Here is a 19,618-nt window from a genome sequence, read left to right as displayed (position 1 = left end):
GTAATCATTCTTTATTTGAATGTTTTCCAAAAATGTATTTGACGTTTATATTGAATCATTTTTTCATTTAAGTATACCAGAACAGACGGAGAAACAAAAAAACAAACAAAAAAAAACACACAAGCATTTAGGTTTTTTGCGTGGTTTTGTAAACAGGAAGTATCTTGACTTGGAGTTTCCGGTCACGTCTCGTCCTGCTGGGGGCGTGGTCACGTCTCTGACGCAACAGTTACGCTCCAGTGCCGAGATTTGAGCGTGACCGTTGCAGGATAACGGATCCAGGTGAATTCCAAGGTTTTTACCGGAAAGGAGGCGTCTGCCCGCGGAGTTCAGAGGAGGAGACGGGCGGGAGGTGCGAGGAGTGACCGCGGGGAGAGGAGCTGCCGTCCATCCGTGGAGGTTTGTTTACCCGGGAAAACATTTAGCTACTTAGGGTGTTATTAACAGGTTCCTCTAAGCAGGAATCATCTTAGGTCGAACCAAATAATCTTAATTTAAAAAACGAAATGGTTTAAATTTGTTCTGCTGACAAAAACAGTTAATAGATAATTATTGGGTGATAACAGATGAAGAGCTCGTATCAGCGTATTAAGCGGATTTTTCTCTTAAATTAAATATCTTTTTTTGTTTTGTATTTTTGTTCTTAAGTCAGCAGACCTTTGGTACCGTCCAAATGTTTTCTATTCAGGTTGTTTCTGCTGCTGCTTCTTATTCATTTATCCAATTAGTCGCAGCAGTAATCCCTGAGTTTGACCTGTCAGGAGTCAAAGGCTGCTGGGATGTTCATGAGGCGGTTTGAATGTTTACCAGAGGATCATCTTCATCTAGAATTCCTCTGTCCTTTTGATGCACATGGCAATTATTAATATTACAGAGGTTTAAAGCTGCAGGTTGTTCTCATTATCTGATATGTGAAGTATTACCACCAACCTTAAAGGTCTGAATTCAACACTTTGACATTTAATCTTTTTTTGTTTTGGTTTGAAAACCTTTTGTTTGTGTGAAAATATGATTTTTCTTTGTGAGTTTGTCGTGCCAGTATTTGTCCTGTTCAAGATTCAACTTCTTGTCCTTAGAAGCTGGAAAACGTGCTATAAACATAAACAACTTGTCCTAGGATAAAAGGTTCAGCTTCTTTCAAAGTTTCTTTCCACGTTTGTGTAGAAGTTTGAGTTCTAACATCTGTTTGTGGAACAAAAGCATCATTTACCAGATGTGAGGAGATGTTGGGAGTGACTGTGGACTCGGTGTGGAGAGCCTAAGGCTGTTTCTAAAAACCAACTACAGTAATTCTGTCTGAGGAGCAGCGATAGAATCGATTGAAGTTCTAGATCAAAACCTGGACACTAACTTTGCTGCATATCTGTGGGCTGAGCTTCCAGAACTGAAGGGAAATTACAGTTTCAAAGTAAAGTTTCGGCCAATTGATGTGATGTATTTTTTTAAAAGACCAGCTGTGTCTTGTGTTAAATGTCTGCATAGTTTATTTTAGGTTGATATAAATAAAAAGTTTCTGTTCCTGTTCTCCTGCAGACGCGGCGTTTCTCCATCCATGTCTGCCTGCAGGTGACCTACAGCTGAAGGTGAGAACCGCTCCACACCTTTAGAAAAGCACTTCTTACATATTTTAGTGATGAAGAACGTGCATCTTCATCCATCGGTCCAGACTGCATCTCAGCGTTGATGCCGTGTTGCTTTCAGCCCAGAGGATGAAAGCTAAATTTATCTGGAGCGTTTCATCCCTGCATTAAAAAAAAAGGTTTGATGCTCATTTAGGCCATTTTTCTGTGGACAGACACTCTCACATGAACCTCGCTGCAGTTCACGCACCAGCGGTCCTGCCTCTGCCATCACGTGTTGCCCGTGGTGACAGCCCACTTTCTCTCTCTCATCCCTTTTCTGTCATTAACCTATAGAAAAACGGAGACGGCTAAAAATAAAGTCCAGTTCATTCATTTCTACGGAGAAACTGACGCATCCTTTTTATTTAAATCTGTTTTTTTTTTATAATAAGGTTCCATTTATATAAAAATCCTTTTCACAAGAAATTAGGGCATCCATTTATTTTTTATCTCGAGCATCAAATTATTAAAAAAACACATTGACTTTAAACTAAATACATATATAATTATGTTGTTTTGGAAGCTTCCTGTCATTTCTCACAATTTAAAAAGAAAAAACTTCGTTTTATCAGATGCTTTTACTAAAAGTCTTTTTCTATTTTTAAATGTTTTTAAAAAGATAATATTAAATGGTTTTTTTTCTACCTAAACTGCTTTTAAATCAAATGGGTCCCATACCATGATTCTGCCACCAGTTTCCTTTAACAGCGACAGACATCTTTGGGTTTTCAGGTTTGAACAAACTTCAAAAACGGGACTTTCATATTCTTTTTATATAATTATGTAATGTATTTATTCAACCATCACTTTGTTTTTACTCTAAATTAAGTTTATTTTTTTTAAATAAAGTATTTTTCATTTCTAGAATCTGTTTTGTTTCTTCTCATTTTTCGTTTTTTAAGGTTAAATGATAAAACTGTCTATAAACAAATCATTTAAAAAATATCTTGAAATCTTTTTTGTTTCTAATGGATGGTATTTTATGATTTGTAATAATTTTATAAATCAGATAAAATCTTCAGTTTTTTTCTTTTATATTAATGGATCTTGTAGAACAGATGTTTTCTTCGTCTTCTTTCTTTGTTCATTTGGAAAGTTCTGTTTGTCTGCTGGACAATTTAGCAGCTTCTCCTCATCTCCATCCTGTCCTCTATGCTCTCCACCTTCTCTCCTCCATAATCTCTCCCTTCTCTGCTCCTTCCTCTCCTTCTTCTTCTTCTCCATCATCTCCCCCTTCTTTCCTCCTTCGTCTCCTCCATCCTCTCCTCCCTCCTTTCCTCCATCCTGTTTTCCACCCTCTCCTCCATCCTCTACTTCTTCCTCTCCTCCTTCATCTCTCCCTTCCCTTCTCCTTCGTCTCCTCCATTCTGTCTTACCTCCTTTCCTCCATCCTGTCCTCCTTTCTCTCCTCCATCCTCTCCTCCTTCCTCTCCTCCTTACTTTCTTCCATCATCTACCCCTTTTCTCCTCCTTCATCTCCCCCTTCTCTCCTCCCTCCTTTCCCCCTTCCTGTCCTCCTTCATCTTCCCTTTCATCTCCCCCTTCTTTCCTCCTTCGTATCCTCCATCCTCTCCTTCTACCTCTCCTCCCTCCTCTCTTCCCTCCTCTCCTCCTTCATCTTCCCTTTCATCTCTGCCTTCTCTCCTCCTTCATCTCCCCCTCTTTCCTCCTTCGTCTCCTCCATCCTCTCCTCCATCCTGTCCTCCTTCCTCTCCTCTCCTCCCTTCTCTCCTCTTCCTCTCCTCTCCTCCCTCCTCTCCTCCTCCTCTCCTCCTCCTCTCCTCCTCCTCTCCATTGTGCTGTCGTAGGAGCTGCTGCATTATTGAACATCAGACAGTGGGCTGAGGCAGGAGCAGATGGAGAGGAGGCGTGGGGGGGTCCAACACTGCGGGGAGCCGTGAGTCAGCAGGAAGCGAAAAAAGCAGTGGGAGGGAGGACGCGGCGAGTTCGCACGCAGCTTCAGGTGACACGGCAGGAGGGATCGGCGTCAAACGCCCCCTCCCTGCGACACCGATTGGACGCAGAAGGTCATGGAGCCGTCAGAAGATTAGCGCTCGCATCCTTGAGAGAGGACCGCCGCTCACACCTCCCCTGAAAAGATCAGGATCAGAGGAGCAGCGAAGAGCGAGGACAGCAGGAGCCGGGGCAGGATGGGGGAGAGCTATATGTACCAGCGCCTCCCCTACGCCAGAGGAGAGGGGGAGGGGGACGAGGAAGAGGAGAGGAGCAGGAGTGTCGGGGGGAAAATGGTAACAAGGAAGGAGATGGTGGGAGGAAGTGCAGCTGAGTTATTGTGTGTGTGTGCGGATAGATGTGTGTAGATCTATATGTGTGCATGTGTGGGTGTTTGCATGCATGTGCATGTGGCTATGGGTGTATGTGTGTGTACACATTTGTATGTGTGCTCATGACTGTGCACGTGTCTGCATGCATACGTTTGTGTGTCTGTCAATGCACGTACAGGTATGTGCGTGTGTGTGTGTGTTTATATGTAACTGTTAATGCAGAGTAATAAATTGATCTCTTTAGATCTTTTCTTTAAAAATGTGAATCTCTTTATAAATTTAGACAAGTCCCAAATATTTATTTTTACTGAATTATTTGAGTAGGAAATAAAACCAAATCTGCCCTCAGGATAAAAAGTAATTGCCCCATAGATGATGAACATGTTTGGCTTCACTGCAGGAAAAACTACAGGCATGTTTTTAACATGTTGTCACATGTTTCTATGCAGAATCTATAATATCTGAGGTTTCCTAACGTTTGTCCATCCATCCTCTGTTCACCTCACTGGGTTGCTGGAGCCTATCCTGGCTTCGTTCAGCTGCCACCTCCCATTGCAGGGCCAGAACGGGTCACATTTAGGAGTTTTTCAGTAAATCCGGGTCACATTTCGGTTCCAGTTTTAGCCTGGCTTCTCCAGACCCGTTTAGTTCAGACTTAATGGATCCATCAGGGACACCAAATCCAGGTTCTGATATGGTAGCAGCTCCATATTATCACACCGCCGCCACCATGTTCAGTGGTTCTCTGAAGCTGCAGAAACATCTGCTTCCTCACATGCACTTACTGAAAACCTGAAGGTGCTCCTTTTGTTTTGTTTTTTGGGGCATCAGTGATCTTTTGACTCACTTTAAAATAGACTTTTTTTTTTAAATCCTTAAGCTTTTTGGTTCTAGCTTCTAAAAATGGAAGAAATTAATTCTTGAAGTTTGAAGACATTAGCGATAAAAGATTGAATTTTGTAAAATGATCCAAACGCAAACAGTTTTGCATCATGACTCTGAGACTCCTCTGTAGAACCGAGTCAGAACCGAACAGGCTGACTCACAGAGGTCGGCGGCGTCCTGACAGACACCCAAACATTGCACTTTTATGCTGCTTTGGTTTAAAGTGTTGCTCTGGTTCGTTAAATATTCTTTTGTTCGTTTTTCTTTGTGAAGCTCTTTGCTTCGTGTGGAACATTCAAACTGCATGGCCTTTTTCTGCCCTCACTTCATATTTATTGGATGAAATGAGGGTTTTTGATGGATCTCCTGCAGTTTCTTCATGAGCATCACCGTCCAAAACGACCTGTGCACGTCAAACGTTTGTGTGTGTGTGTGTGTGTTGTGTGTGCAGATGCAGTGTGAAGAGGGCACGGAGTGGCTCCTGGAGCTGCTGACCGACGTGCAGCTGCAGCAGTATTTCCTGAGGATCCGTGACGAGCTCAACGTCACGCGGCTGTCGCACTTCGACTACGTCAAGAACGAAGATCTGGAGAAGATCGGCATGGGGCGGCCCGGTGAGTCGTCCTGCTTGCTGCGGGGATCATCTGTGAAGGGAAGATCCCCGCTGAGGCCGCTGTTTCTGCTGCTGCAGGTCAGAGGAGGCTGTGGGAGGCCGTCAAGAGGAGGAGAGCTCTTTATAAGCGCAAATCCTGGATGAGTAAGGTGATGAAACGCCACCATCCAAAAAGCAAAAACCATCATTGATAGACTATGAGATCATTGTTTGCTGACGCGCGTTTAGTCCTTGATGTTCACACTGGGCGAGCAGGGAGGGCTGTCTTCTTATTTTCTTCTTCTACTGTTTACCAGCGCATGTCCACCACCTACAGTCACAAGAGTCTGGTGCGAAATGTCAAAGCGGTGCAAATCTAGTAAATCTAGCTCCAGGCTAGCTCTATTATTATCTATGAAAGTCTTGGCGTCATAGAATTCTATGGTGTCAAATTAGAGTCTAAAGTATTGCGCATCAAAACAGTAAAACTGTGCATCAAAACCCCAAATCTGCGAATCAAAATGCATAAATTAATCAGACAATACACGGGCAATTATTCCCAGGTTGACATGACCGATCCTGACACTGTGGTAAAAAAAATCGATTTTGTTTAATCCATAAAAGTCATGAAAAGAGCTGGAAACCCCGCTAGCATTGAGCTAGCTAGCATGCTAACACGGGAGAACAATGGTGATAGTTTCATGCAACGTCTAACTTTCTAACATCTTTTTTCACTAGCAGCTACTGGTGGAGCTCCTCATCTGACTGTGCTGGCGTCCTCTGGTTAAATAAAGTACAAGTTTGATCGTTTAATATAGTAAAAGATATGAAAAACATGAAAACTTACCGGAACATTCTAAACTGGTCTGTTGACGTAAGGCTCGGTGTTATTCGGCAGCCAATGAGCTTCTGGATATCAGGGATGTCCCGCCTCCCCTCCCCTTGACTGACATGACACTGTTTTTACGTGTCGACAGGTTTTGGAATCAAAACCGCAAAAAATAAAAGCGCAACTCAAAAAGATAATTTCAAAATAAAACTGCAACTCAAAAACAGGATTTCAGAATGGCGAGAAAACAAATCGGCAGCTGAGAAATAGGATTGTGCTTTGGGGAAAGGCTTTTGGTTGCAAATTGTGGGTTTTGGTTCTCAATTTATACATTTTGATTCGCAGATTTGGGGTTTTGATGCGCGGTTTTACTGTTTTGATGCGCAATACTTTAGACTCTAATTTGACACCATAGAATTCCAGCCGGACACAAACCACAGCTATTCATTTTTTGCTCTATGGTCAATTTTCCAACGGTTGGCACTTTAAAATTGTACGCCGTCCAAACGTCACGACTGAATCCAAGTCTCTGATTGGTCAAAGTTCGACTTGGTTTAACTTTCGACGCTCGTTTAACAGCCGCTCGTTTTTCTACGTAGAGACTGGAAACAGTCATGGAAACTTACATAGCTACACGTGAACGTGGGAGTTTTGAACACGGAAGTCCAAATCACGCTTTTAGGTGCTTTTCATTGAACTCGCGTTGCAGAGGGCGCTGTGAACGCAGCATCAGAGAACTGGAGCGAGTGAGCGTGACGTCACACAGAGACAATGATTTACGTCTTCCTTCAACCAAAGGAAGTCAATTCAGTCGCCATTATTTCCGCAATACAACCGCCGCCATGTTGGTGCCAGACGGCGTTAGACGGTCTGATTGGTCCGTTTATAACTCGAAAAACTTGAACTGCATCTGGTCTGGGGAAAAAAAAGATCAACGTATCAGAGCCAGAATCGTAGAATGACCAACAGCTGTTCATTTCTCTAAGGGATAGGTACTTCCTGTTTGGAATGCCAGGGGGGCGGAGTCACTTGTTCTAAAAGTTTAAAAGTTGATTGTTTTAAATTGACTTACTCTGTAAAAGCACTTGGGATTGTTTACATTAAAGAAAATGACCTTCAGAAATGTATAGAAATATGAATCGGATTCGTGTTCGTGACGGCTCACTAATGGATTCCTTTGTGCTGATGGGCCTGCAGGTCTTCCCAGTGAAGCGTCTCGACTCGGACTCCCCGCAGACCTTCCCCTCGGGGGCGGCGTCCCTGGCGGGTCCAGCCGGCAGCGAGCCGGGAGCCTCGCTCACCTGCCTGATCAGAGAGCCGGAGCTGCAGCTGTTGGAGCGCCTCGGGGACGGCACGTTCGGGGTGGTGCGGCGAGGGGAGTGGACCGCGCCCAACGGCAGAGTGGTCAGACTCACGCCACGTCAATGGACCAACACTAACAGAAAACATCATGTGTCTGCTTATAGCTGAATAAAGTACAGCCTAAAGCAGGGGGGGGGGGCAAACTATGGCCTGCGGGCCGTAAAAGTGAGACAAAGGAAAATGTCAGAAATAACATGGGAAACATGTTTTATGCACTTTGCTGTAAATAATATAAACAATGGTAAATAATCGCATATTCAGCCTACCGGTATATAAAGTACATGTAGACAAATGAAAAAGCTTATGGTTTACTTTTTATTATATTCAGTTAAAACTCGTGTTTCTCCTCAGAACACAGAAAAAGTGTTTAAATGAACACAAATAAATAAAACCCATTTAAACTCTGTTCATTATCATGATCTAGTTTATAATTGACTCTTTTGAAGCCTTTATTTTTCCACAGAGCTGCAGAAAATCGTAGGAAATTTGAGTTTCTGCTCCGTCCCTTCATGTCTCAGGAAGTCCTCTTGAACTTTGCAGCTGTCGGTGGCGGTGAAGTGTCTGAAGACCGGAGTTCTGGACTCGGACGGTCTGGACGACTTCATCCGAGAAGTGAACGCCATGCACTCGCTGAACCACCAGAACCTCATCCGGCTGTACGGGATCGTCCTGACGCAGCCCATGAAGATGGTGATGCCCGCTCTGCAGAATGACGGACTCTGTGGAGTGGGATCCAGAACGGTTCCTCAGCTTCCCCTCTGCTGTGTGTTCTGGTGCAGGTGACTGAGCTGGCTCCTCTGGGCTCCCTGCAGGACCGCCTCCGCAAGCGTCAGGGTCACATCCTCATCCTGCTGCTGTGCAACTACGCCATACAGGTCAGGACCGCGTGAACTCCTGCCGTCTGTAGTCTGCCCTCTGGAGGTGTTTGAGTCCCAGCTCCCTCTGCAGGTAGCTTGTGGAATGGCGTACCTGGAGAAGAGGCGGTTCCTCCACAGAGACCTGGCCGCCCGCAACGTCCTGCTGTCCAGCAACGAGGCGGTGAAAATCGGAGACTTTGGCCTGATGAGGGCGCTGCCTTCACACACGGACCATTACATCATGGAAGAAGGCCACAAGATCCCGTTCCCATGGTGATGAGGGCAGGGTGGCGGTTTGTCCGTCACTGCGAGTCTTTTCTCTGAATCCCGTCTTCCCGCTTCAGGTGTGCTCCAGAGTCCCTGAAGTCCCGGTCCTTCTCCCACGCCTCCGACACCTGGATGTTTGGGGTGACGCTGTGGGAGATGTTCTCCCACGGACAGGAGCCGTGGCTCGGCCTGAACGGAAGCCAGGTGAAACCGCGCTCTCCTCAGGTCTCCTCAGTCTGCACAGCTGAAGTCAGGAACAAGAAGGTTTTCCGTTGTGGCTGCAGATCCTACACAAAGTGGACGTGGAGGCCGAGAGGCTCTGCAAACCCGCCGACTGTCCTCAGGACATTTACAACGTCATGCTGCAGTGCTGGAGCCCCACACCTGAAGACAGGCCCACCTTCATCGCCCTCAGAGACTTCCTGCTGGAGGTCAGGCTCCCAGATGTTCCAGATGTTCTGTGAGAGAGAAACGGAACGCGGGTCACGCGAAGGCCCTGCAGAGAGCGCCCTCTACAGGGGAGGTTTCCTTTTAGTGATAACAGGGGGTAATCTGCATCACCTGAGTCAGAGCAGAAAACATACAGATGTTGAGGCTTAAAAAGATTCTCATGATCATATTTCTGTCTCAGAACTGGACACCTTATTCATTTTTCATTTAAATTCATCAAGAAATGAACGGCCGCTGTACCTACATGTTTACTGCACGTTCTCAGTCCTACCTCTGCTGATTACCTGGATCAGGTGAGTCCGGCCAATCAGAGGAAGCGACAGCAGACGTATAAAATGTGGCCCTCTGGTTTAAGGGAAGCTCAGTGTACGAACACGCTATCTGAGTTTAATAAAGAAATCTTTTTTCTTCTCTCCTTTGGGTAAAAACCCGTTTTCTACCGTTCTGCAGACGATGCCCACCGACATGAGAGCTCTGCAGGACTTTGAGGAGGAGGGCAAACTCCAGATCAAAATGAACGACGTCATCACCATCATCGAGGGAAGGTTGGTGAAGCCTGAGACTCGTTTTCTCCACCGTCTTCTACAGCTGTGCAGCATCACAGGAACGCTGAAGGCAGATCCTTACAGACTACGAGAACGAAGGAAGCTTTTGACTTGTTTTTGTGCCACTCCGGTCATATTTTGATCAAAGCGTTCCCAGTGGTCCTTTAATTAGGATGAAGCAGTTTTTAGACCAAATCCAAAACATGTCATTTTCTAGGACGTAGTTTCTGCAGAGCGGCAGGAGTTTGTGAAAAATTCACCTCTGAGTTGTGGGCGGGACTTCTGCTGCAAAGAAACCCCGCCCCTTTCCCTCACAACCAGTGCAACAACAATGGTGATCAATATCGTAGCTATCCAGCCTGTTCAGACAGGAAATTTAAGACGTTCATGGATTTATTTGTCTGCAGGTGGATGCATCAGAAGGGGGCGGAGCCGGGAGCTTGTGGCCCCGCCCAGTGTATTTTCTGCACCACAAATAGGATATTCTTTCTTAATCTCCTGATTCTCAACAATTTGAATAAAGAAATTAATTTTTAAGCCTAATTTTCTGCATATATGTCCTCCATCATGACAAGAACGTGTCAAAAACACAATTTTCCTTGGAGGGGTCTTTAAAACCAGGTTTGATACAAGAAGAGTAAAAGCTTTTTATGCGGCCAAAGAGAAGCAGAGATATTTTTAAGCATTGATGATCTTTATAAGACTGAAACTTCTTCTTTAGTCGGAACAACATTGAGAGGCTTCTCCATTTGTCCCCCCCCCCCCACACCGGACGTGGTTTTCTGTGACGCTGACAGAACTGGCTTCACTTCTGCAGGGCGGAGCATTACTGGTGGCGAGGTCAGAACAGGAGGACGCTGCGCATCGGTCAGTTTCCTCGCCACGTGGTCACGTCGGTGGCGGGCCTCTCTGCCCAGGACATCAGCCGCCCCCTCAAACACTCCTTCATCCACACCGGACACGGAGACACGGACCCCAACAGGAGCTGGGGCCACGCCGACCGCATAGACAGGTCAGCCCAGAGCCTTTGATCGGCCACACGAGACTAAAACGCGCAGATGATTGACAGAAAAAGCACAAGAAACTGCAGAATGAAGATGACATAAAACCAAAACTGTGGATAAAAAACACCTTTTATGGTATGTTATGCTATCTTTCCGTCTAACCAGAACAGCTAAAAGACAAAAATCGACATCATTTAGAAGAAATGACCAAAACTTCAACTTAGATATGAAATTTATTTAAGCTAAAGTTAGAGAAATGCATTTACACTATTTTGAAATTGTAAGTTTTGAAAGTGATATTCTTCTGTGATGAAGCAGGAAAATGAATTTTGGTAAAACAAAAGTTAATTTTCTGTATTTGGTTTGTGAGCAGTTGGGTGCAGTAATACCGCCGCTGTCCACTGGAGGGCAGCAGAGCACCATGCAATTATCTGTCACCCCCCCCTAATAGGTGGATTGTCTGTGATGTCGGGTCTGTTTCTGTCTCTAGTCTGTACTTGGGGAACCCTATGGATCCTCCGGACGTCCTGGGCTTAGATTCTGGCACTTCTAGACCGACCAAACTCCCGAACCGTTCAAAGAGTAAACATTCTCCGTTGTCAGTCGAAACACGCCATGACGGTGTCAGTGAAACTCAGCTAACGGTTCAAACCTGTCCTCCACAGAGCAGCCCCCTCCTCGACCCCCCCAGCCCGCGATCCTGCTGAAAAGTGAGTTTTCCTCTTTACTCCCAGCATTCCCTATGCTCGGCCCTGACCGTCCCGCCTGTGTCCAGAGCCCTTCTACGACTCGGTGATGGACGACTATGAAAACGACGATGAGGCCGGTGCTTCATCGGGGTTGAAGAAGCTGGGGGCTTCTCTGGGCCTGAAGCTGCGTCCGTGGGAGTGCAGCGGCGTGCGCGCCGCCAAAAGTGAGGTGTCGCTCATCGACTTCACCGACGACAGCTTCAGCTCCACCACGCCCTCCCCGCTCACAGAGTCCCGCCCCCTGGATGACGAGACACTGAAGGTTTGAGATCTGTTCCGCTTTTTGCCTTTGACTGATTGTAGATCGTAGGTCCAGGTCAGGTCTGTGCTGCAGAGCCAGAGGAAAGCCTCTGAGAAGGTTCTGGTCTCAGACCGTCCCCCTTTGGTAGATGCTGCGGTTTTCTGAGATCCAGTCAGAGCGAAAACGTCTCTGTGAAACAGAACCTTCTGAAGGATTATGTCATTGAAATCAGTGGTCCCCATCCCGCGGGAAGCTGACCGGGCACCGCGGTCCATGGGACACTTGGTACCTAGACACAGAAAACATACAGTAACGTTCATTATTTCCCTTTATTGTTTGATTCTGAAGTAAGTTTTATTTAGAAGAATTCTGGATTCTGCCCGCCACATCCATGCCTGACTTACTCCCCCTTTTTTATTTATTTTTTTAACTTGTCCTGTCCAACAACTGAGCAAACAGATGAGGACTGAAGGCCTTTTGTGTTGGACAGATTTTACTGCTACAGAAAGAGGTTAGAGAGAGTAAGAATGACTTACTCCCTCTAATATATTTGCTGAGTACCTAAAGCGGCTGGTCTGACCGCTAAAGGTCTAAAGTTAATTTAAAAAATAAAATAAACGTGTTTTGAGAGTTTCTTTGTGCAGAAAAGAGCCAAAGGAAAGAAGAACCTTGGAGTCCAGATTTAAGTTGTTCCAACACACCGAGGTCTGCACACAAACAGACTCTATAATGTTGACCAGGGTGCTGCTAATGAAGTTGAATTCACTGTGGATTTATGTTTATTAATATTATAATTATATGTAAAAAAATACCAGTTTTATGACCATATCATCTTATTTTGTAGAATTTATCTGCCTCATCTTTAAAGCTGGGCGTAGCTGAAGTTGGCGTCGGGTTTTTAGCTTCCACTCTGCCAATTAAGGAAAAAACGACAGGAAAGTCGAAAAGTTCAAAGAAAGTTTAAACAATTTGCAGAAAATAAAATACAATAAAGTCAATGATGTGTGGAAACTTGTCAGGAGTTAAAAACTTGATCACAGAAAATAAAAGTTAATTTTGAATGAAAGCAAAATAGGATGAATTTTTTCCCCTTTAACGATAATCTGAGCCTGAAGCAAGTTTTGTTAAAATCTATGAAGACGCCTCGTAGAATGTTAGCAATTTAAAAACAACTTCTACAAATCAACAAGTTAATTTCATTGAATCTTCATCATTTGTTGAGCATCTACAGACATTTTCAATCTGTCTTTTTAAATCGTGTTCCGCGCAGGAGCATTTTAGTTTGAAAGGTAGATTTTTCGGAAACCAATCCAATCCAATCCACTTTATTTATATAGCACATTTCTCAAACTGGCAGTTTCCAAAGTGCTGTACAGTGACCAAAAACCAGACAAAAGATTGCCAAACAAATTAAAAACAAAGTACACCAGTAAAATGGATAAAAAAAATAAAATAAAAACAAGATAAAAACACAGATAAATACAGATAAAAAAACAGTAAAAACACAGAGGACCACACAACTCATGCGGTGTTAAAAGCTAGAGAGTAAAAATAAAGATTCCAACTTTGGCTTCATAACGACCGGAGATTATTTTGAATCCTAGGAAAACGCTGATCAGCTGATGTGTTTTTAAAAACATCCAAGCCAACGATAATAAAAGCAAAACTGAACTGCAAATGTCTTTATTTTTATCACTTTGTAATAATCCTTTAAAAACTATTTTCAACTTAAAATAACGTTAACGTTTAGACCTAAACTCTTCGCCTACATTTGTGTAGAGTTTTGGTTTCTTTCAGCTTCAGATCTTCTGACTAACATGATGATCATGATTGATTATCGACCTGTAATGCTTGAAATGAACGGCTCCGATATCCATCATCAGTGTTTTACTTTTGCGTTGTACAGTTTGGATCCATCCCATCAGGCTTCATCATCATTGTGTGTTTTCCTCAAAGGAGTCAGAACTCGTCACATTTATTGGATTTGTCTGTGGGTTCGCTGCCTCAGCGGCAGAAACGATTCACTTCCTGATCGGAGTTCAGAGCAGGAATCATCAGCTTCATTTCATCTGTGAGGTTTGGAAATCTGCAGAGAGCGTGTCAGAGCTGTCAAACCGCCTCACCTTTACTCTGAAGGGCACGCCTGTCAACGTTTAAACGTCCTCTCAAAGGTCAGCCGCCGCCGCACTGCTGACCCGTCTGCAGGAGGAGAGGAGTTGGCTGCTCCCCCTGCTGGAGAGACCAGGAAAGACGCTGCAGTTCACATCTGTTTAGTCTCCGTCTGGAACTGAGCATGCTCAGTAACCTTCCCTCTGAGAGCAGAGCGTCTGGATGATGAGGGATCAGTGATGCCTTGGACATCTGCCATGGGGGGGTTCACAGCTGGAGTCAGCCTTCCATCAATCTGTAGCAGAAACCCTCCTCAGGTCCAGATGTGGTTTGAAAATGTTCACTAAGATGAAGATTTAGGCAGAAAGAGCAAACGAGTGAAGCTGTTTCAGCTTCAAGTAGAAACGACACGTAACTTTTAAATACCGCCCTCATTTCCCCTCATTTCACCTCATTTCACCTCATTTTACCTCCGGTTACCTGCTTAATCCAATTAAAACAAACCACAAATTGAAGATTGGACTCTGCTTTCTTGGGAATGAACGGACGCAGAAACTTTCAGAGAAAGTCTTTGAACATGTACGCCTTCCAGGAAGTTAAGATGGAAGGATGGGATAACCGCTGACCCACAGCCCAGAGATCCAAACACTCTGCTCCCTCTCAGGACACGCCCTCCATCCTGGACTGGCCTCTTCCTCAGCCGACCTACGACGAGGTCTCCGTGGAGCCCGACGAGCCGTCCGAGGACCAGGAGGTGCTGTCCATCAACAAGAGGGCGAACGAGGAGGCCAAGGAGCAGCAGGGGTCCGGCATGCCGGGCAGGAGCGAGTCCCAGTCGGCGGACCTCTTCAAGGAGCTGCAGAGGGAGGTGAGTGTCTGCTTCCTCGTTTTGTCTGTGAGCTTTCTGGTTCTTCTGGACCTTCAGGCCTCCTCACGCTAAACAGAGGAATCAAACCACCGACGCTGCCTCGACTCAGCGGAAAACTGACGTTCTTTGTGTTCCTCATGAGGAACATCTGATCAGGGTTCCGTCTTCATGAAATCTGTCTCTCCTCTCAGGTGATGGTGAAGCTTCAGGTTCCCATGGCAACGGGCCGATCGCTCCCATCCTCTCCCACCCCCATGCCTCTGACCCCCCTTGGCCCCCACCGTCAGATCTGCCTGCCGCCCCCCTCGTCTGCCTCATCCTCCTTCACCCCCTGCTTTGAGGATCGACCGACCCTGCCTCCCCGTAGCCCCGTCCCCCCCCTGCGGCCATCCAAACCCAGCCTCTCCACACGCCCCCCCTACCAGCAGGCCCGCTCCAGCTCCATCTCCCTAGGCGACGGGAAGGACACACCCCCACAGATCCCGCCGAGGGACCACCCCTTTTCTCAGCCCGGCTCTCGCTCCTCGTCGCCGCTCCCAGCAGCCCCGCCCCTCTCCTCTGTCCCCGTCGCTCTGCCACCTCCCCCCGTCTCTATCTCCCCAAGACGGACAGCTGGACTCCTGGGGCCCCTCCTGTCCGCCAGCCCCCCCTCCTCCTCCTCTTCCTCCACCTACCAAACAGCATCTTTACATCAGGGAGCCTCTTCTTACGCCGCCTCCTCCTCCTCCTTACTGGATCCTCTCTCTTTTCGGGAGGGGCGTGGCCTTTCCCTGTTGATGGAAAGCTCACAAAGCTCCGCCCCAATCCCACTTCCAGAGAGACCAGCTTTCCTGGAGAGGTCAGTTTGTTTACCAACTTATGGTTTTCTTTCATGTTTGGAAAGTGTTTGGATCAGAACCCTGCAGATCCAGGATCTGCAAGGTTTGGATCAGAACCCTGCAGATCCAGGATCTGCAAGGTTTGGATCAGAACCCTGCAGATCCAGGATCTGCAAGGTTTGGATCAGAACCCTGCAGATCCAGGATCTGCAAGGTTTGGATCAGAACCCTGCAGATCCAGGATCTGCAAGGCGCCACATTAGGCGTGAATTAACCAGATTCTAAATCCACATGAAAACAGTCGTTTAAAAACTTCAATCAGGTTCTTTTTGCATTAAGTTGTCCTAAACGTTTAAATCATGCATGAAATGCATTGTTGTCTCTAAGCTTATTATGGGATGGTCGCGCTGACGTCCTCAGACGTTTCCTCTTCCTGTTCTCAGATATGGTACGGCCAACATGGCGGCCGTCAAACCCATGGTGCAGCAGCAGCCGGGCGGAGCCAAACCAAACTCCTCCCACAACAACAACAACGGGCGGGCCAGCGTTCCCAGCATGCAACAGGAGCAGAGCATCTCACAGGTGAGAGCGGCAGCAGGTTCTTCTCGTTGGTCCTCCTGAATGCGCCGCAGGTGGAGGAATCCCCCGCTTCACTGCAGCGGGTCGGCGCCGCCTTTATTCTACAAAATCCTCCTTTAGAACGTTGGAGGAACGATCATGAACTTTGTAGATCTTCAGTTTATGTTTCTCAATGTTCTTTGTATTTATATTAATTAGAATTTTTACAAATAATTGAACATTGCAGTTCTATTTCCTGCTTCTAAAAAGTTTTTTTGTGGATTTTTAACTTTTTCTTCTCTTTACGATGTGATGTTAAATGTTTCAGGTCCAAGGAGCCGTGCACGGCGTCACCACAGAGGAGTGTCGCGCCGCTCTGCAGAGCCACGGCTGGAGCGTGCAGCCGGCCATCAACCATCTGAAGGTCTGCACTTCCACGCAGGAAAGCGGGTTTCTGACCGTCAAGCCCAAACCAGAAACCAGTTCTTGTGTCATGACCATGCAGCCGGCGCCGGAGCTTTAGAAAGATTTCATGCTTTTAATTGTTACCCCCGTTTCACGCCGTATGTGGCTAAATCTGAACGTACCATTTATTTAAGGCAAAACTTAACCCAGAAAAGAAATATCTTTTTATGTTTAATTAGAACTAAATTCAGGCCTGAAGGGGTTAATGATGTCATGATGTTAACCATCATTTATTTACTTTAGCTGCTTTATCATTGGAAGAATTTTTTTCATTTAAATGTCTTTATTTTTTTATCATTATTTGTGTTTTGTGAATTAACATTTCTGAGGCGTCTTTAGGTCTTTATGTTGGTTATAAAAAATGTTGAGAGAAAATCTGTAAAAAACATCAAACAGAAGCTGAAAGTTTAATTTGGATTTGAAGTCCTCTGGTCCAATCCGGGAACCAGTAATCCCAGTTTAATCTGACAATAGATCCTGACCCAACAGTTTACTTTTTCATGAGCCCCCCCCCCCCGATTAAAACCAGGACGATCTCAAACATCCTGGACACTAGAACAGAAGACTGTGTCAGGCTTTTATTCTGAAAGGCTTGCGTCAGTAAGGTCGGATGTTTCTGCTGAAACAGCCGGTTGTGTTTGTGTTGTTTTCCTGTGGAATCAAACCCTCGGTTGAGTTAGTCGCCTCCTTCATGTCTTGGACTGTTGTGTCTTGGAAGTGTTGGTGAGGGGTCGGGTGGGGGGGAGACGATCCTCTGAGGAGAACCAGGAGCTGAGAAATAAAAGCAGTCGTCATTACAACAGGATAACGCTCATCCCTGTCATTTCTGCCCCAGGTGGAGCAGCTATTCTGCCTGGGACTGCGTTCCAGAGCGCAGTGCGAGGAGCTGCTGCAGGGCTGCCAGTGGAACCTGGAGCGGGCCGGCGCCGCCATGCTGGACGCCTGCGGACCGCCTCACGACAGGTGAGCCAAGGCCAGAAGGAAACCATCCCCCCGGGCGGCGTTTTGATGCAGCAAAAACAAACACAAATAAAGTCAGAAGTAGAGCGAAAAACACCAACTGTACCTGCCACCATCATCAGGGGGGCGGGGTTTACCGGAGCGGATGTATATGGAAGTTTGTTTTCATCTTGTAGGTGGATGAAGACAAGATGAATCAATGATCTACAGGCAGCGTGGAAGGTTCCTCTATGCCTCCAGAGTTTCACCGTCTCCAAATTTATGAGTTTCACCAAACCTTCTGACAAATGCAGCACATGAAGGCTTTAGCTTCTTTTCTCCCATCATCCTTTGCTCTCTTTTCAAATCATTCTCCTAAAGCGACACACATGCCTTTAGTTTGTGATCCCCTTCTTCTGTTGGTTTTTATCTTTTAAAAGTGAAGATCTGTTTTGTACAGACGAATGCTGCGTTTAGCTCTTCTCTTTACTAACGAGGTGAATGAACGGTTGATCGGCGCTGTTTGGATCCATTCCTCACACTGATGAGTCTGTGTGTTTCAACAGGAAGACTCAGTGAACGTCGCCCTGCCGCCCGCTGACGCACAGCTCCACCGAACGATGAACGGAGGCCAACGCGCTTCGCCTTCTGGGCCGCCGAACCCGCATCTGCACGTGCACGCTTCACGCTCGCCAAAAAAGCTGCTCATCCACCATCCTGCAGAGACTAGAGAACATGGAGGTCAACGTTCTGCAGCATCAAATGGGATCTTTTGTGTCTTTTGTCAGAAGCAGCAGAAATCTGTTTCTGATGCCAGCTGGGCAACAACAGGGTACCAAACATCCTCATCAATATTTATTACATTCTAAAACGCCGTTCCATCCATCCCCTCTGTGGAAAGAGATCAGCAGCTCCACAGCAGACGCCGACTTCACAGACTGACTATTGATAGATGGAAGAAAGGCGCCGACCCAACAACGAATGGCGACCTTCCATTCCACGCTCCGCTCTTCTGTTCCTGCTGCTTCCAGCTGTTTTAGGGGAAACTAATAAACGTGTTTTAGTGAAATAAACTGCTTTTTGTTACATTATTCCAAGTATTTTAATTTTAATGTAAAAATACAGATTTTTTTTTGTAAAGGAATGTCATCGTTTTATTTAAAGCTTTCTGGATAACTTTGAAAAGTTTACGCCGATGTTTGTTTTTATGACATAAACAGAGACTTGAGACTCAGACTGGAGTCTCACTGAACTCTAAAGTCCAGAGATTTGAAGTTTGTGAGCTAAGTTGACTTATTCTCATGTTTTAGCTCCATGTGGTGTAAAAATAAAAGCTGCTTTTTTGTAAAAGATTCTCACAGAAACCCTGTCTACACATTATTGTCTCCCACAAGCTTCTTAATGTGAGTAAAAGGACAATAAATGTTACTTTAATTTAGAGTTTCAACACTTGAAGGTCAATGCAAAGACTTGACTTGGACCTTCAGAATCGGACTTGTGAAAGTTGGACCCGGGAAGCATTTACGGCTTCAAAAGTCATGCTTCAACAGTGAAAGAAAACTTTATCAACAATTTGCTAAATGAGACAAAATCCAACCATTGATTTTTCTAAACCTTCCTAATTGTTTCAGGGTGTTGCTGGAGCCTATCCCCACTACTGTTAGGTTTGCAGAGACACAACTACCCCCCCTGAAGGTGTCACTAATCAACCTATGGGGCAGATTTTTGGTCTGTGGGAGGAAGCCAGACATGCAAGTATAATGGACGCATCTGGGATTTGATCCAGGAGGTTTTTGCTGCGAGGTGAGAGTGGTGACCTCTACAAAAACAATCTCCAACATCAATCCCTTTTCAAAAGCGTGAAAAAAGGAAGGCTGAAGAGTGTCGGCCATGTTGACTGGAGTTTCCGCCGTCTGCCTGCCGGTTCCGCCGTAAAGGAAAGTTTTTTGTTCGGTCCAAACTTACATTTAAAAAAAAGAAGCAAAATGTTATTTCAGCCATTATATCCTGTATCTGAGAACTGGAGGAAATGAGTGTGAAGCCACACACAGAAAAAGGAAACGTTTCTAAGACGACCACTTTCACCTTCCTTCATTCATAACCCGTTTTGTCCCTTTCAGGCTTCCGAGGGTGCTGGAGCCTATCCTGGCCACTCGTGGGCAAAGGCAGGCGA

At 45.7% G+C, this 19,618-nt stretch overlaps 1 protein-coding gene across 6 annotated transcripts; it reads left to right on the top strand.

Moving 5' to 3' along the window:
• Positions 1–214: 214 nt before the first annotated feature.
• tnk2a (tyrosine kinase, non-receptor, 2a) lies at positions 215–18,809 on the top strand. Of its 6 annotated transcripts, none has more exons than XM_020712474.3 (22): positions 220–399; positions 1,534–1,583; positions 3,431–3,871; positions 5,244–5,406; positions 5,484–5,554; positions 7,411–7,617; positions 8,116–8,265; positions 8,355–8,450; positions 8,524–8,705; positions 8,777–8,903; positions 8,984–9,130; positions 9,600–9,694; positions 10,512–10,706; positions 11,189–11,280; positions 11,364–11,408; positions 11,474–11,709; positions 14,462–14,665; positions 14,857–15,503; positions 15,927–16,065; positions 16,370–16,465; positions 17,342–17,469; positions 18,012–18,809. In XM_020712474.3, exons 3-22 carry the CDS (start codon positions 3,773–3,775, stop codon positions 18,022–18,024), a joined length of 3,132 nt encoding a protein of 1,043 aa, XP_020568133.1. In that variant the 5' UTR covers positions 220–399; positions 1,534–1,583; positions 3,431–3,772; the 3' UTR covers positions 18,025–18,809. The 6 variants fall into 6 exon arrangements, with proteins under 6 accessions (XP_020568134.1, XP_078794800.1, XP_020568133.1 ...); XM_078938673.1 differs by lacking the exon at positions 18,012–18,809 and adding an exon at positions 17,643–17,778; XM_020712475.3 differs by lacking the exon at positions 3,431–3,871 and having other exon boundaries at positions 215–399.
• The last annotated feature ends 809 nt before the right edge of the window (positions 18,810–19,618 follow it).

The sequence above is a fragment of the Oryzias latipes genome, chromosome 20 (genome assembly GCF_053564925.1).
Source record: "Oryzias latipes strain Hd-rR chromosome 20, Olatipes_Hd-rR_3.1".
NCBI lineage: Eukaryota > Metazoa > Chordata > Actinopteri > Beloniformes > Adrianichthyidae > Oryzias > Oryzias latipes.
The sequence above is the reverse complement of the archived record's forward strand: the minus strand, read 5'-3'. Positions and strand labels throughout refer to the sequence as shown.

What these genes read in the sequence shown, in the direction of transcription:
- tnk2a (XM_078938673.1), top strand. Translation starts at nt 3,773, where the DNA reads ATGGGGGAGAGCTATATGTACCAGCGCCTCCCCTACGCCAGAGGAGAG. An exon ending in ACTCCCGAACCGTTCAAAGA is followed by an intron (nt 11,281 to 11,363) that starts GTAAACATTCTC and finishes TGTCCTCCACAG; the next exon opens with AGCAGCCCCCTCCTCGACCC. An exon ending in TGGATGACGAGACACTGAAG is followed by an intron (nt 11,710 to 14,461) that starts GTTTGAGATCTG and finishes GCTCCCTCTCAG; the next exon opens with GACACGCCCTCCATCCTGGA.